Source organism: Dromaius novaehollandiae, chromosome 2, assembly GCF_036370855.1.
Source record: "Dromaius novaehollandiae isolate bDroNov1 chromosome 2, bDroNov1.hap1, whole genome shotgun sequence".
NCBI classification, from domain to species: domain Eukaryota; kingdom Metazoa; phylum Chordata; class Aves; order Casuariiformes; family Dromaiidae; genus Dromaius; species Dromaius novaehollandiae.
In genome coordinates this window covers 129,445,304-129,461,090 of record NC_088099.1, presented here as the reverse complement: position 1 = coordinate 129,461,090, position 15,787 = coordinate 129,445,304, and the positions used below count along the sequence as shown (strand labels likewise).

At 39.3% G+C, this 15,787-nt stretch overlaps 1 protein-coding gene across 8 annotated transcripts in view; it reads right to left on the bottom strand.

The window, feature by feature from the left end:
* The window catches only part of NCOA2 (nuclear receptor coactivator 2), a 192,131-nt gene that overhangs the window by 11,916 nt on the left and 164,428 nt on the right, over window positions 1–15,787 (bottom strand). For all 8 annotated transcript variants that reach the window (XM_064507415.1, XM_064507413.1, XM_064507414.1 and 5 more), the window contains 8 exons: window positions 13,842–14,057; window positions 13,039–13,168; window positions 10,954–11,119; window positions 8,673–8,951; window positions 7,799–7,876; window positions 7,041–7,275; window positions 5,200–5,377; window positions 2,662–2,860 (listed from right to left, as the gene is read on the bottom strand). In XM_064507415.1, coding sequence (XP_064363485.1) covers window positions 2,662–2,860; window positions 5,200–5,377; window positions 7,041–7,275; window positions 7,799–7,876; window positions 8,673–8,951; window positions 10,954–11,119; window positions 13,039–13,168; window positions 13,842–14,057 — 1,481 coding nt within the window. The remainder of the gene's footprint in view (window positions 1–2,661; window positions 2,861–5,199; window positions 5,378–7,040; window positions 7,276–7,798; window positions 7,877–8,672; window positions 8,952–10,953; window positions 11,120–13,038; window positions 13,169–13,841; window positions 14,058–15,787) is intronic.

Sequence of the window (15,787 nt, the reverse complement as noted above, 5' to 3'; positions counted from 1 at the left end):
AAAGTAGGTGGCAATGAGTAATAAGGTAAAAAATACATGTGACCATAAAAAAAAGTCAAAAGAATGAATGAAATGGTGACAGCCAGCAGAATTAAAGAAAATATAAAGTCATCTTGAAAGCCACCAGCTACAAGAAAAAGTTTAGCATAGTCTAGGTCAACTGCTAAATAAAGGTGGCAAATTGTAAAAAGCTATGCCCAAAGCACAGGGAAAAAATCAGATTTATTTTTAATATATATACTTTCATTTATTCCTGCCTTTCAGAAAGGAAAATGTAAAGCAGCACAGCAAGCATTCCTGAGGACTTAAAAAATCCTATCTTGTGGCCCAGAAATGGCCCCTCAGCTGCCAGTTGGCCACCTCTGACCTAGCTGAAATATAAAACATTTGCTTGCACAGTTTGCAGATGACACAGTGCAGGGGTGGTAAATTAGGAGGAAAACAGGTTACTCTTAAGAGAATGAGCTACAGCACTTTAGTTAAATAGACTCAATCTAACAAAAGCTATTTAACACAGACAAAAGGAAGGTAATGCATTTGGGAACAAAGAATGCAGGTTTCATCTGTGTGGAAAGCATTCAGCAAGAATATGGGGATCTGGGAATATCAGGATCCTCCTAAGGGTTTCCATATGAGCTCTCCAGTGCAACACTGTCACACAGAGAGCTAAAGCAATCCCTCCCTGTGCTGAAAAAGAGGTTACATGCAGAATTTCTACACAGCATTTGTGAAATCATTGTTATATCACTGTGTCCAGTTCTTCTGCTCATACTTCTAGAACGATGTTATGGCAATGCTCAAAGTAGATCTGCAAAAGGGGCTGAAGGTCTGGAAAACAAACGTTGAGATGGATAGAGAAACTCAATCCATTCAGCTTGCTGAAAGTTAGATAAATGCTATCTTGAAACAAGATCTAATAGCCCCACAGGAAGGAAAAACAGTGCAATAACTGCGCCTGTGGAAGCAATATTCTGCAAAGATCACGGGAGTCTTTGAAATAAAACCGTATCTTTTCTATAATGTATATTTCTTAATTCAGATTCTTGAGGAAAAATTGTGCAGCATAAGCACGTTAAGAATTCAGACTGGGCTGTCACCTTCAAATCCCTACTCTTCTTCTTTGGCTTAACTAGTGTTTTACTATATTAAAAATGTGCAACAGCATGCACTGAGGAACTAATAATAATAAAAAAGTCTGCTATAGTTGGGCTCAGCAACTGGAAACATCAGAAGAGGTGACAGATTTGGGAGTATCAAAATTACTTCAAGTCACCAGTATGCGGCAGCTGTAAAAGACAAATGTGATCTGGGGCTATATCTGTCAGTGTATTCCAAGAGAAATTAGGAAGAACTAGTGTTATGCACATTGCACTGGTGCTTAGGAAATACTGATTCAGACTGGAACAGGTGCAGAAAAGGAAAAGGAATGTAAAGCCTACAAGAAGAGACTGAAACAGCATGGCTTGTTTAACTTAGCAAAAAAAAAAAAAAAAAAAAAAAAAAAGCCCAAATCCCCAAGAAACCGAAAACAGAACATCCCTACGACCCCAAAACAAAACAAAACAAAAATTAAAAAAATCATGTTGATATAAAGCTTTTCTTTAAAATACAGGGAGAGAAAAGGGCTATTTAAGCTAAAGGACAATACTGGCGGAAAAATAAATAGTCTTTTAGCAAATTTAGGCTAGAAGAAAAGATATTTGTTAACAAACCAATAACACAATCAGCTTCAAACTGGAACCTTATCATCTCAAAAAAGGGGTTTATGACCCTACTGGCCACAATTGCAGGAGACTCTGCTTGAAGATTCACAAGGAACTTTCCTGGCAATGTTTCTGGGAAACACCCATAATTTAAAGTTTGTGTGTTGAATCAATTGAACTTCAGCTCTGAAACAACCGTATAGACCTGTAAATTAAGAGGACTTGCTTGTCAAATATTTAATAATGCGTTATGTGAATTTAATTATGGACCGACAAACTGAAAATGTTATTTTCCTAATTCTGCATATCCTAAGCAGCAGTCTCAAATAAAAATGAATGTATACACCTCCTCTCAGCAGAACAGAACAGGTTACGTGGCTATTGATTTAGCTATCTATTTTATACATATCACACTACAAAAAGCATGAATTTTGTGCTTGTGAAGGTGCTAGATTGATAGTTCTCAAAGTCGATTGCCTATTGTCTGGTCCTACAAAACCAGTGGTGGTAGAAGCATCTTCCACACACCACCCACGCCAGCATATTTCACTCTTATCTCCAGGAAACTGACTGACATTCAGTCCTAGCCTCCACTGCTGAGAAAATTAGCAACAACATGGGGGGCTGTCAACTGAGCTATCCAAACTTACCTACCGAGAACAGGAGCTAGGTCACCACACACTCTCCGAAGTAGTCCAGGAGTAACAATATGCGCTAACTACAGGAGTGCTAGCTTAAAACAGGAAATCTAGATGCAAAAGGTGCTCTACCTCATTAGTCACCTTGGTTATCTGAGCGCAAAGCCAAAAAGAAAGCCTTTTTAACATAATAACTTCTCAAGAGAACTGATAAAAGAAATGTAATGGCTTACAGCAGTTATAGCCCAACTCAACTGACCTGAGAAACTACAAGTCAAACAAAATCCTCTAGCTGTCATCTCAAGTCCTTAAGTTCTCACCTGCTCAGGACCCATGGAGGACAACCCTGATGTAGGCACAGAGGTCGCTGAGGTCATGCTGATCTGCCCTGTCATCTGGTTCATGTTGTTCATACCACTTGTGTTGGTTGCCATGGATACACTGATGTTCATGTTATTATTGTACATGCTGGTGCTTGCTTGCTGCCCAAAATGTGGTGGGGACTGTTGTGAAAACATGCTACAGCAAGGAATGGAAAAAGCAATGTGTCAGACTTAGAATGCTGAAGCCAGTAAGAAACTACTCTCTTTTTAATATACTTCAAACTAGAATTTGTACATACTGTGGTTTATGCCAACTTAAAGGAAAGACTGTTTTTCAGCTACATTAATGACGAAGGAATAGATTTTTCAAAATTTAAGGTTCCACGTCTGTGTACAAAAATGCATGCCTTTGCGTGTGAAACTATGGCAGAGGGTACAAATCTGTTATGTGCGTGCATAACAGCCAATTATCTGTCTAAATGGGCCTTGTATATATATTTATATATGTCTGGGAAAGTAACTTTTGGATGGAAAGGAAAATGCCTTTTTCCCCCTCCATTATTATCACAGCTCAGGAATGCTGAGTTGATACTGGATCTGGTTTAATAAGCTTCCCTTTTGCAAAAGAGGCTATTTGCACATATGAATACCAGATTTGCACATACAATTATGGCAAGTGGGCTTGCAAATACAGACATGCAGTTGTGCAGAAATTTATTTATTGATTTTAAGCATCACGTTTTAAAGATGTGGTACCGTAAGAAACAACATAAAGTTCAAGGTAATTACCCTCCACATTCCTTCAAGGCCTCTGCAAAACAACTTAAGGAAAACTAACTGTGAAAGAGCTCTACCGAGATTTTTTTAAAGTAAAGTGCCCTGTGCCTCCTGGATAGTATCTTCCCATTACATTGAAAATCATATGAGAGGGTTGTTTTTATACATTTATAAAATGTACTCCCCCTATTTACACATCAGCCTTTCCTACTCTTGGAACATAATCCAATAGTAAACAAAGGAATTATTACTGAAGACGTGTCTACTTAGAAGATCTACATTACACGGAAATACTGTGGAAGAACTGTTGCATGTAGGAAGGTACATATTAACCATGTTTGTACAAGCAGCTGACTTGTACTTCCCCATGAAGCACTGGTCCCGCAGCTGAGGAAATCTTTGATGGCGCTCAACCTCGTATGTGGCTCTCCGTTATGCTATGGCCATGCACTGTCCATTGTGAGATTTTTATTCTTCGAGTGCCCTGTGGATAGTGGAATGCAACTGCATTCTGGGCACAGGATCAAACTCTGAAAATCCCACAATTCTCTTCCTTCTATTCCATGTCTTCTCAGGCCACCTAAACCAATTTTTAAGTTGTTATCTGGATGGATGAAACAGCACACTACAGATCATTGTGAACAATCAGTGGCTTGTGTAAATGCCTTTGACATGTCTACACTGTAGAGCTGCAGTTTGGCAAGCCAACCACGAGTCTATCAAGCTGCCCCTGCTGCAGTTTCAGCAGAAGCCACAATGGTGGTAGCTATGCCTCCCGCAGATGCTTCAGGAAGACAGTGAGGAACTGAGACAAGGACAAGGATAAGGATGATGAGATAAATCAGCTGCTTTAAGGGGAACTTTACTTGGATCAGCCTCATCACTGATGTACTGTTTTCTGGGTTTATTAAATGTGTCAAACTGTGGGGAAAAGATTTGTTGAGCTGGGATAGTAAGAGCAGCTTGAGAACTTGAGGATGACAGAAGGACTCTGCTAGAGATCTCTGTGCAGTTTAGCCTCCAGGGTCAGTGGTTGTACACCACCCTGATAGCTCTTCCTGTCCACGGGGAAGCACAAGATCAGTGCCACCTGGAAGCTCATTACTGCCTACTGATACTGTTCAAGATTTAACCCATTCAGTGTGCACAGATCAATTATTAGGTTTATACTGATTGGGCCATGGGCCTCAACTGAAAAGGTGACTGCATGCATGAGGCATGCTACAGTGCTATCAGAGTATGAGAGTTATATGCTGATCCCAAATATGTGCGAGCACAAATGGACTGAACCTGGTTGCACTCGGGCATTTAAAGTGGGAGGCGATATCCAGTCATCGTAATTCCAGAGCAGCAGAGAATGCACAGGTTACAGATCAGCTGGTCCAGGCATGTGGAAAGCAGTGTGGGAGGGCAACAATAAAATTGTATGCAGAAGAGATGCATCCGCACAAACGTTAGGAACTGGAGTTCATTGTGCAGCAAGATTTCTTCAGAAGGACACACAGTGTTTCATCAGTTATTAGATGAAGTATTGCATTGTGTGGATGCAGGTCTTTTAGCTATGCACTCACTTTGCCTTGTACAAAGACAGAATTTAAACCAACTCGTCAAGCCAAATTGAAAAGAAATCTCTTTTAGGAGTAGATAGTTAACAACAAACAAACAAACAAACACATATAACAATAAATAAAGAAGTACAGACCATAAATTACACGTTTTCCTGTGTGTGTGTTCATTCTGGTTTTGTTCTGGATTTACCTGTTTCCACCCATATTCCCTTGTGCCCACCCATTCATCTCTGTAGAGGACTGATAGGCAGGATTAGCCTGAGACTGCTGAATCATGGGACTCTGAGTGTGCGCCAATCTTGGGGACATCAGTGGACTCTGAGGAGTGGTGGCCCCTGTGAAGCCTGGATCAGGCTGCTGACTTATACCTAAAGAATCAAACGAGAAATTTAGTGTACATTCTTGGCTAAAACAGCAAAAACCTGCAGACATGCCTCATCTGGAACCTATGACCTTGTGTCTCCACGTATGATCTAGATTAAAAGCAATACATCATCAACTAAATACTACATGCATAACCTTAAAAAAAGTGCTTAGCATAAGTATGTTGGCTACTTGTGCTCCCTAACGCGTGGCAGATGTCACAAGGAAAAACGCTAGTAAGTGACTTTTTTGTGGAAACTCCACTCTAACGAACAAACGAATAAAACATTCTGCTTCAGTCTCTAAATCCAATTTTGTAGTGAAAGAAGTTATACACAACCTGTTTACTATGTGACACCACCTTTTAACATTTAGCCTTAATTTTTAACTCTTTCTAAAAGTTCCTGGAACCTTAGTATTTATATTTCTGTGTCCTTGCAAAAACAGACAATGCCACTTTGTGCAAGCATTTTGCAATTTTGTAAAATCAAAATATTACCTAAATGTAAAGCCAACAACTTAACCTGTGAGTTTAAACAGATTTTAAAAGGTCAATTGTGTGCAAGAATTTTGTGCAAGTCACTTTGGTCTTGTTTAAGTTCACCAAAAGCAGCATACGCAATTGAAACAAGCCACTCTTAACACTGGAGTAAGAATTAGGTTCTATGAAATCTATTCCTATATCCACTGTCTTCATTACTTATAGTCATTTTATGATATTGAATAGAGAAGTTTACATAATGTGTATTCATTTTCGTAAAGCAATAACAACTCTGCAGAGTGAAAAAACCTACAAGTTAGAAACTGGTGTAAAGGATAATTGATCAATAGAATAGATAGAAAATTTAGAATTGGGTGAAATGAATTTGTATTAGTTGTACCAGTATCAGCAGAACATGCAGATACATAATATTTGATGTAATTTTAATATAACTTTTACAATATATTTAGAGAAAGAAAGTTCTGTAACAGTAACTGCACAGAAGTAATGGACCCATGTACCTCCAGAACAAAGTAGCACACAGCTTCTTAAAATGTATGAACAAAATAGTGTTACACATAGGCTTAAAGAAGGGAATGCCTTATCTAATACTAGTTTTTACTATTTAAACTCAAGAGTTAAGTTGCTACTTTTTGGAAAGAATCTGTCTGGTTTTTTTAGCTGCTCTCATGATTAAGATGCAAAGAATAAAACAGTATCACAATTATTTATAAAGATTCTGTATAGCTTTGCTTCTGATGAAGCTTCTGGTCACTGTGCTCTGCCTGCCAACATTGATTCATATCTTTTTCTTCATTTGTACTTTTATTTTATGTGTTGGCTGGTTTATTTTAGTCAAAATTCAGAGCCCATAAAGCCTATACATACATGTATATGTGTATGTGAACACACGCCTATTTGTGTGTGCATATATCAATAAACACACACGTTGCACTTCTGCTATTGCTCAATGAAGACCTGCACTCAGAGAGTTGTGGTACTTGAGCTAGGAAAGTGGAAGGTACCTGAGGACTCAGGACAAGCCCAAACCACCCTTCCGCGTTTCCCATTGTTTCCCAGTTAGGCAGACCCGGGGGGCCCCGCGAGGAGCTGCAGGAGGGGAGCTGGGCCGGGGGCAATACCGGGGAGGAAGGACTGCTGAAAGGCATTGGGGGTAAATCCAGTACCGTAGTTTGGAGGAAACGGAAACTGCTGTGCATTTGCCTGCGGGATCCGTGGGTTGCTCATGGTTGCTGGTATGCCACCGGCGGCCACCATGCTGGGGGTCATGCTCAAGCCCTGCCCTCGCATCATCAGCGTTCGCTGCTGCACCTGCTGCTGCTGCTGCATCTGCCGCTGCCTCAGGTGCTGGCTCAGGATCTCCCGCTGCCTCTGGGCCAGCATCTGCGCGTTGATCGGGCCCTGCGGGGAAACAACGGTGTTGTCGGCAATAACCTGCTGCACACCAGCGCGACTAGCAGAGGCAGCGCCGCGGGAACCATCACAAGGACGCAAGCTCTTTTTACAATCCCCCAAAATATTAAATGGAGGAAAATAATCCTGCAAACTTCGGTATTTCAGCTGGGAAAGAATTCCAACAGTGAAAGAGTTGCTAACATGTATAACACCAGCGTTTAACGCTGCAGCGATTTGTAACCACAGAGTAGCTCATTAAAAAAACGCATCCTCTCTAGGAAATGAAAAATTTGGTAAGCATGCAGTTATATCACATTTCTAGTAAACAAGCATCCACCCTACGTAAATACGGGAAAGACTCTAAAACAATCAAATACTTCATTATCATTTAAACTGCTTTATTTGTTTTCAGGACCTGCTTGATAAATTTTATATGTATTTACAATGTAGTATTGGTACTCTATTTAGATTAATATGGGGGAAAAACAGGAAAATAAAGTGAATTTTTCTAAAGTCCTATTTCCCTCACCTGCGTTGGCACTCCAGGTCTCAAAGACAGATTCATATTGGAGACACTGCTGATCTGATTTATCAGTGGCTGCCGATTCTAAAGCAAAGAAAAATTAACCCAAGAATTGTTAGAAGGAAAAAAAAAAAGGGGGGCGGATTTTATATACATAGGTATATACATATTCTTTCCAATTGGTATATTTGAGGACCTACTTTTACAGATTCAGATACAGACTATTTTTCCTGCTCGAATCCTGTCATCCTTTGCAGAATCCTACTTTTTAAGGAGACAATGCACTGTACAAATAACAATACAGACACTAAGCTATTCTGCCTTTACAATTTCAATCTTTTTTGAGTTTACGATTGGACTGTTGAGGACTCTGAACTAGACGAACTAGGCTCTCTAATTTTTATATACTTTTAAATTTTTGTTTAAGAGTGAAACAAAGAACAACAACTTAAAATGGTCCTCAACTGCAGACCAAGGTGATAAAAAGGATGCAGGTAACAGACAGGAGTAAAGTATGTGGATTGCTGGAAGAATCACGATATAACTAACAGAAAAGGATCTATACAACAACAGGCACTGCTGCAACCTCTCAGAATTACTTAGACCTAGACTTCAATACTTGTATAATATTACAAGAATAATTCTTGTACAATATTACGAGAATAATGAAAAGGTGAAAAAAAAAGATCAAGAAAGAGAATACACAAGGTACTGTCTTGGCAAACTCATTATGGCTTTTACTTAAAAAGTGAAAGTAAATAGTAATAAAATAGGGTATGCATTTAAAAAATAGGCAATTCAGAGCAAGCTAAAAGTCAGCACATGGAGCCTAGGATATGCGACTGTGCCCGTGTAAACCAGCAAAAGAAACAGGCTCTACCTGCTGTGCTTGGAGCCTGTGTTGAAGCTGAAGTCTCAGCTGATTTGGCTGGTTCTGCACTATGCCAGCGGGCCGGAGGCCAGGCCTCGGCTGCATGCGCAAGGCTGCGTAACCCGGCCGCTGCCCCATGGGGTGGAAGTTTGGGTCCTGCATGGGTGCATAGCTGCCCTGGGCCAGCTGCGCCTGAGATGCATACTGCTGGGTGAACACCGGGGCCTTCTGGTCCAGAAGGATGCTTGAGTCCTGACTCGAGAAGGTCTCTGGATCTACAGCTTGGCTCTGTGTAAATACATGAACAGAGTGTATACAAATGGTTGGCGGGACAGAGTCTTCCATAGGATTGTATGAGACTAATACAGCCACCCCACAAAAGCATCCTTCTAAAATAGAAATGCTGTTCTACAGAAAATTATTTACATTTTCCTTGATAAAATATAAAACTTGAAAAAAAAGCGAATTGTATTTTTGAGTTTCAGAACATTTTTAAGGAGACCACTTCTTCCTCTCTTGTTTTTTAAAGGCCCATTCTTTGCAATGTTCTTAACATAGCCATTGAAGCATTCTTGTAGTGATTAAAAAAGTGAAATGACAAATTCTAAATTAAAATCTGTAAATAAAGCAAAGTATTTTTGCCACTGAATCAGAGATAAATTCAAAGGCATTACAAATGAGCAAGGATAAAAGTGTAGATTTTTATCAGTATTATTAAACTAAATAGTGACTTGAAATAAAGATGCCTGAAACTATTAAAGAAGCTACTGTGAATAGAGTCTAATTCTTTCAGGACTTCTTTGCACAAAATGATTACCCATTAGCTTGAAACAGCTAACACAATTCTAAACTCTATTCTAGATACTTCCCTTCCCCTCTACCCAGAATAATTGCATAGCTTATTCCACACTGACCTTGGGAATCAAGTTAATCTGAATTTCAGCGCCCTCATGAAAACAAGACGTCAAGCGTATAAAATGCTTGATGGATACTTTTAAAACCATGTTCTAAAATGTGACATGTCTCTTATCTGTGAAATTCTTTGACAGTTTCCACTGAGATATTAACTGAACAGAAATACATTTACCATTTAGTTTCAAATAAAACAATCTACATGCTATTTTGGTGGTGGTATTCCAAAAGCCATACACTACTGCATTAAAGTTTTGCATCACAGAACTGAAGTTCACCACTAAATTATCTCCAGCGTAACACTTCACTATGTTCTGTATTGTACCAAATAGTCTAGGGTGTCTTTTTCTCATGTACAAAATGGGATTTAATTGGTTTTATTTCATAGTTACAGATGATCCACAGACTTGAAGAGATGGAAGCAGTATCTAAAACGTAGAGCTATTTCAGAAGATATTCCCAGGATGCTGATGCATGCTGGGTAACGAAATGGACATTGTAGGTAACATGCTCATCTCAGAATATTAAACCATTATAGAGGCAAATGTGGCTGTTTTCAAAATACAGCAGAAACATTAAGCACTGTAATTTGTCCCCCCAAACTTTTTTTAATTTTTACCACTTTATTTTGCATCATGTAAGATTGAAATGGACAAGAACCAACTGAAAATAATAAAAAATATCTGTGGGAAAAATAACAGATTAAAAATAATAGAACAACTCTGTGCTTCAAAGTATAGGAAGCATGTTCCTAACTTAAGAAAAAACTTACAGTTTTAAGTGCTTGGAGTGAAATCAGCTGCTTCAGGTGAAACTGATCCCTTAACTCACATCAATCAACTAAGGGAAAGAACTAAGGGTGAAGTTACATGTTACAATTTTGCTCATCCAAAAGCTTGCTGCTCCCGTAACACAAAGGTCTCAATCTTGCTCCTCTGCTCCTAGGTGCTCATATGCTCCTTTCTTCTTTCGTACCCCTGTTGCTGGCCATGATCTTACCTTTCTCCTACACAACAAGTTGTTCCTCTGACCACCAGACCAACAGAAGTTTGGTTTTGGTCTTGTTAGTTGTCTCCACTGGATTGCCTCATCACAGGGTCAGAAGAACAACACGAACTAGATGAAGGTGGTGGGTGGAGGAACAAAGTGCAAGGCTGGGGGTGAAGGAACCTCTTTGGTCGACACTGAGCTGTTAGGCTGACTCCAGCCATAATTGCTTAACTTCACCTTAGCTTGCCAGCAGTGGGTTTTATAATGCACACATAATAGTGACTTTAAAACTTTCCCTCCCTTCTGTAACACACTTTTTACCTCTATCTATCTTGACAACTCATCCTTTAAAGCAGTTCTAGCACGGGCAGCGCAGCATGCAGTGTACCTGGCTAACCAGTTCGGGTATTCCTAGGGCCCTGTCAATTTCTTCTAGACCATCAAAATTCCTTAATGCCATGTAAAGCTGATCCAGGAGGGCACCCTCATCGCTCGGGGACTCTGAGGAAGGATGATTGCACAACAGGTCATCTGGGGAGCTGCCAAACGGTTGCCTGCAAAAACATGAATATTACATGGGTAAACAGTTGCTGAAAAGCAAGGACTAATAGCAGAGGATTAGTACTCAGATGGAACTAACAAGTGGATACAGAAATTATTTTAATAGCTGCTAATTTTGGTTAGAAACCTATTCTGAATGCAAGTCATGCCTCCCAAAGAACGAGTGTGAATAACGCGCCTGTGAAGACCCTACAAGCATAGTGTATTCAACAAGTATGTGAGTGTACCAGAGAGATGCCTGAATGCTGAATTCATAGTACAGGATCAACAAAGGAGCACAGGAGTCGGTACAGAGTATATTCACTGAACGCAGAAGAAAGTCTAAAGAGATAATTTTTTTTAACTAACTCTAACTTTGAATTATGGATGTTAGATTAAGTATACTATCATAAGTAGGTAAAAGAACTCACTTCCATACACACTCTTCTCTAGTTTTCTGTCACGCTAAGCAAGCAGAAGAGGTCACAGATGGATCTGAGGATCATCAGAGCTCACACAAACTGAAGAACGGCAGAAGACGGCCACACGCATGAGGGAGCAGGAGGAAATTCCCCTTCTTGCTTGCAGCAAAGTACCCTGCGAGCTTAACCCATCTGATGGAATTGCCCGTTTGGGTACCAGTTTATGCACTTGGTGAGGTGCCTCAGAACAGTGTCTGCAAGAATTTGGGCACCGTCACACAGAGTGTGCGGGCTCTGCTGATCCTGCTCACCTCACCCCCGACTTTGTATGCAAAGTGCACTCGCAGTTATGAAGGCAGAAGATTTATCCCAAACCCAAAGGAGAAAGCATACTGAGAAATAAACTAAATCTCAAATGGTGCCTTATCAGCAGGCAAAGGATGTATTTTTATTTTGTGCAGTTCACAACAAACCCTACTTTAAGCACACTACTACAAGACTACAACAGAAAATATGAAGAGCAAAGCATTTTGCAATCAAAGACAGCTACTATATGGTAACGTACTATCCCAGATAATTACTCGGAGCCAACAATAGTTGTCACACACTGAGGGAGGAAAGGGCACTATATGTGAATCCTTTTTATGTGTCTTTCTTTGGAAAAACAAAAATACTCCATGTTTGTGTAGTTAGTTTCCATAATGAAATATATGGTTGCCATGGAAGTCTAATCTCTATGTCAAAGCTACGCAGAAGGGAAGAGATGTATCATCAGGCTATACACCTAAAAAACCAAAGGACGGTAAACAGAAAACAAACAAAAACATATGCTTTTTAATTAGATCCCAGTCACTAAATAATAAAAATAAATATATATATGATGTATCTTTCACACATTTCAAAAATATAAATTAATCAATCATATGTGTAGAAAAATTTCTACTATTCTCACAGGGGAGGAGCAAAAGAAAAGATCTTTCAATCAAACTGATCACAGACTTTGAAGGAAACTTCTAAAAAGGGCATTATGACCTGGAAAAGTAGTCACTGGGGCTAGTAAAAGGACTTTCCAAATAAATGGGCATGAATACATATGGTAAAAAAAGGTAAAAACCATAGGTCAAGTTCTGTACGTTAAACAACTGGAAGTACTTTTTTTTAATTTTACATACTACAATGTTTAATTTTTCTCTAAAACAATTATGTACTTTACTCACAATTTAACTGTGTAACAGACTACATGAATGATGCTTGGGAGGTGAAAAATGATACAACTATCTGAAGCAGTGGCAGCATTTACTGTGATACAGAACTTTTAATTCTTCCAACACATTAACTGTCAAAGAAAGCAATTACGAGTATTACTGGAACATGTATACATTTCATAGGCATAAAATACTACAAGCATAAAATTGATATAAATTTGATGAATATTTTACATAGGAATTCACTTCCATGAGGCTTACAAAACATGAGGCTATAAGATCTCTCCATGGGACACCAAGACTTACCTGTTCTGACCACCGAAAGTTGCCTGCTCTATAGGCAAGATGCTGTCGGGCCACGGCGCAGTCTGATTGGGAGGGGCCTGCTGTTGGCTATACTGAGGTCCCCCTATATTCATCTCCAATTCAGATGGCCCTAATCAAGAAAAATAACCATATAAAATTTGTGAAAAGCATCTATTCTGATGTTAATTCTTTCCATTGGATTATCTATTGTACAGTAAAAGCAAATGAAAACATTAAGACTTAGTCATGTTGCACTTCAAAAGCATCATGAAATTATTCTTAAAAACTGCTTTTAAAATCTGAGCAAGTATCAAGAGAACTCTGAAAATGGATCAAAACTGCAAGAGAGCAGATATGGCATCACAAATACAAAAACTAACAAGAACTTATTGCAGGAGATAAACATAAAAATATTAATAATAGATAGTCAATACCATAACGTACTTGCTTGTAGCTGTCAATAAATAATGTACTGACCAAGCACCATGAGAGTACTTACAGTACTTCCTCCTCCTAAAAAAACCCTGAGTCTTTAATAAACAAGAGCAACTTTATATCCTCTTTCTTACGTCATACTACTAAGTGGCTAAAGAAAATTATTCATATCATTGCACACTTTAAAAATTAATGTTTTATACACATTCCTGCTTACACAGGAAACTTTCCCTGTTGAATATCTAATTCTTGGAATACTCTTCTCATCAAATCTAGAATTGAAGCGAGCTTTTTTTTTTCTTTTCTCTTTTTTTTTGGTGCTTCAACTTTTCCAATCCAGCGCATGCAAAGCGGCATAGCCGACTTACCCATATTCATGACCTGAGATGGGAGCATCTGCCGCGGGCCGGGCTGGCTGCTGGGCCGCAGGGGAATGCTGGCTGTGGGGTTACGTATCATGCCTCCTTGGATGGGCCTGCTCAGGGCACTGGTCGTGGGCGCGCAGGTCACCCTCACAGCAGAAGCCTGGCTCCCCCAGTCCCCAGATGCCATGGCAGGCCGAGGGGTATTGCCACCAATCAGTCCTGCACAAAAGCCAGACAGACTCAGGTGCAGCAACACGATGCAGAACGACTTTAGCATTACAACTGGCTGATTAGCTGAATTTTTAAGAGATAAAAATGCAGCAGTTTTACTCAAAGCACATCGTATCACAACTGCCTGTCCAGATGTGCAAAGCTACAGAACGATGCATTATGCTGCTTAGTCAAGGCGCTGGAGATTATTACACATTTTACATAAGGAAGATCCTTTCATCATTTCTGAAACGCTGTTAGGGGTAAGTGTTCCCACATGCACTCGGCAACAGGTGCTGAGGGTGTGTGGATAGCCCGGACTTCCTTCCTCAGGAAATGAATCACGTTTGCTGCTGTGTGTGACAGGGCTTTACTTTCCAAGCGCTAAGTGAGAATGAAGATTTGAGTAACAACATGCTATCGCTATACATACGTCCAAATTAGGATTAAATTTAAACTCGCATTTGCACACATCTTCTGGCAAGTCTTTTCATTGAGAATCAAGAGCCCTCTTAGCTTCACGGCTCACCCAAATAATCTCGAACCAATAGACAGTGCAGGGAAATTACTCACAGGAACTTTCCGATACATGCTGAAGTTCATTACCGTTATTTTAGGGGAAGTCCTCCTACATCTACAGTAAACAACTGACACAGTTTATTTACACTTGGAATATATAGAGTACTACATTCTGACGGTAGTTTAAAAAAAGCCCCCAGAATTGTTTATTCATAGCATTTAAACATTTCAATTTTGTACAGTTAAGGAACCAGATAAACCACTGTTTTCAGATTGGACTACTGGTCTCTAGCTGTATTTTGCAACAAACTTAAATGAATGCTAAAAAGCCTCCAAATATTTATTATTCACCAGTCCAACTATGCAACGATATATAACCAAGGAGGAAAACCCTCTAAAGAGGGTCACTGTTTTAGCTGCGGTACAAAATTTGCTTCAATTTAACAACCTCAGGTTTGTTCTGTTTTATTTTTGTGCATATTCTTTTAGCTGAAAGACCAAATGGCAGGAATATAGATTATACACTCCAGCTTGTATACACAAGATGAGTAACATCCTCTAATATGTATACATAACATGAAAGTAACAGGACACTTCAAAGACCACAAGTTGACCTCTAAACTGCTGAAATAGGATACATCAGTGTCTGGCAGTATGTGTTTTTTAATACTGATGCAAACTAAATACAAAACTTTGACAGTGAATGGCCTGTCAGAAGGACTTACAACATCCAATTATTCAAAGTTTTTAGCTGTTGTTTCACACTTGGACAGTCTCAGACTATACACTGGTTGAAATAAATCATTCAGTCAAACTTTTCCTGTGATACAATCTCTGCTATCTTTGTACAGTATTAAGGCAACATGAAGAAATCAATGCATTGCAAACCAGGCATAATCCATGATACAGTTTAAACAGGCAGTACTATTACAACATCTGATGGTTCCAAAAAAGTTTGTATTTTAGAAAATGACATAAAGGATTCACATTTTTGTTATTTAAAAGGAAAACTAATACTAATAAATAAAGGATAAGTGAAGGCAATAACAGGGTCTTCACAGAATACTCGTGGTAAGGGCAGCAGCACTGCCCACAAATTTGTTTTGGAAGGACTCTGCCAGTCCAAGACTCAGATGAATCTGGAATAATGATGTGAACAGATTATAACTGCCAATACGAGGAGTTCATCTACAAGGTTTCAGGTAAGTGAACAGCAGGGC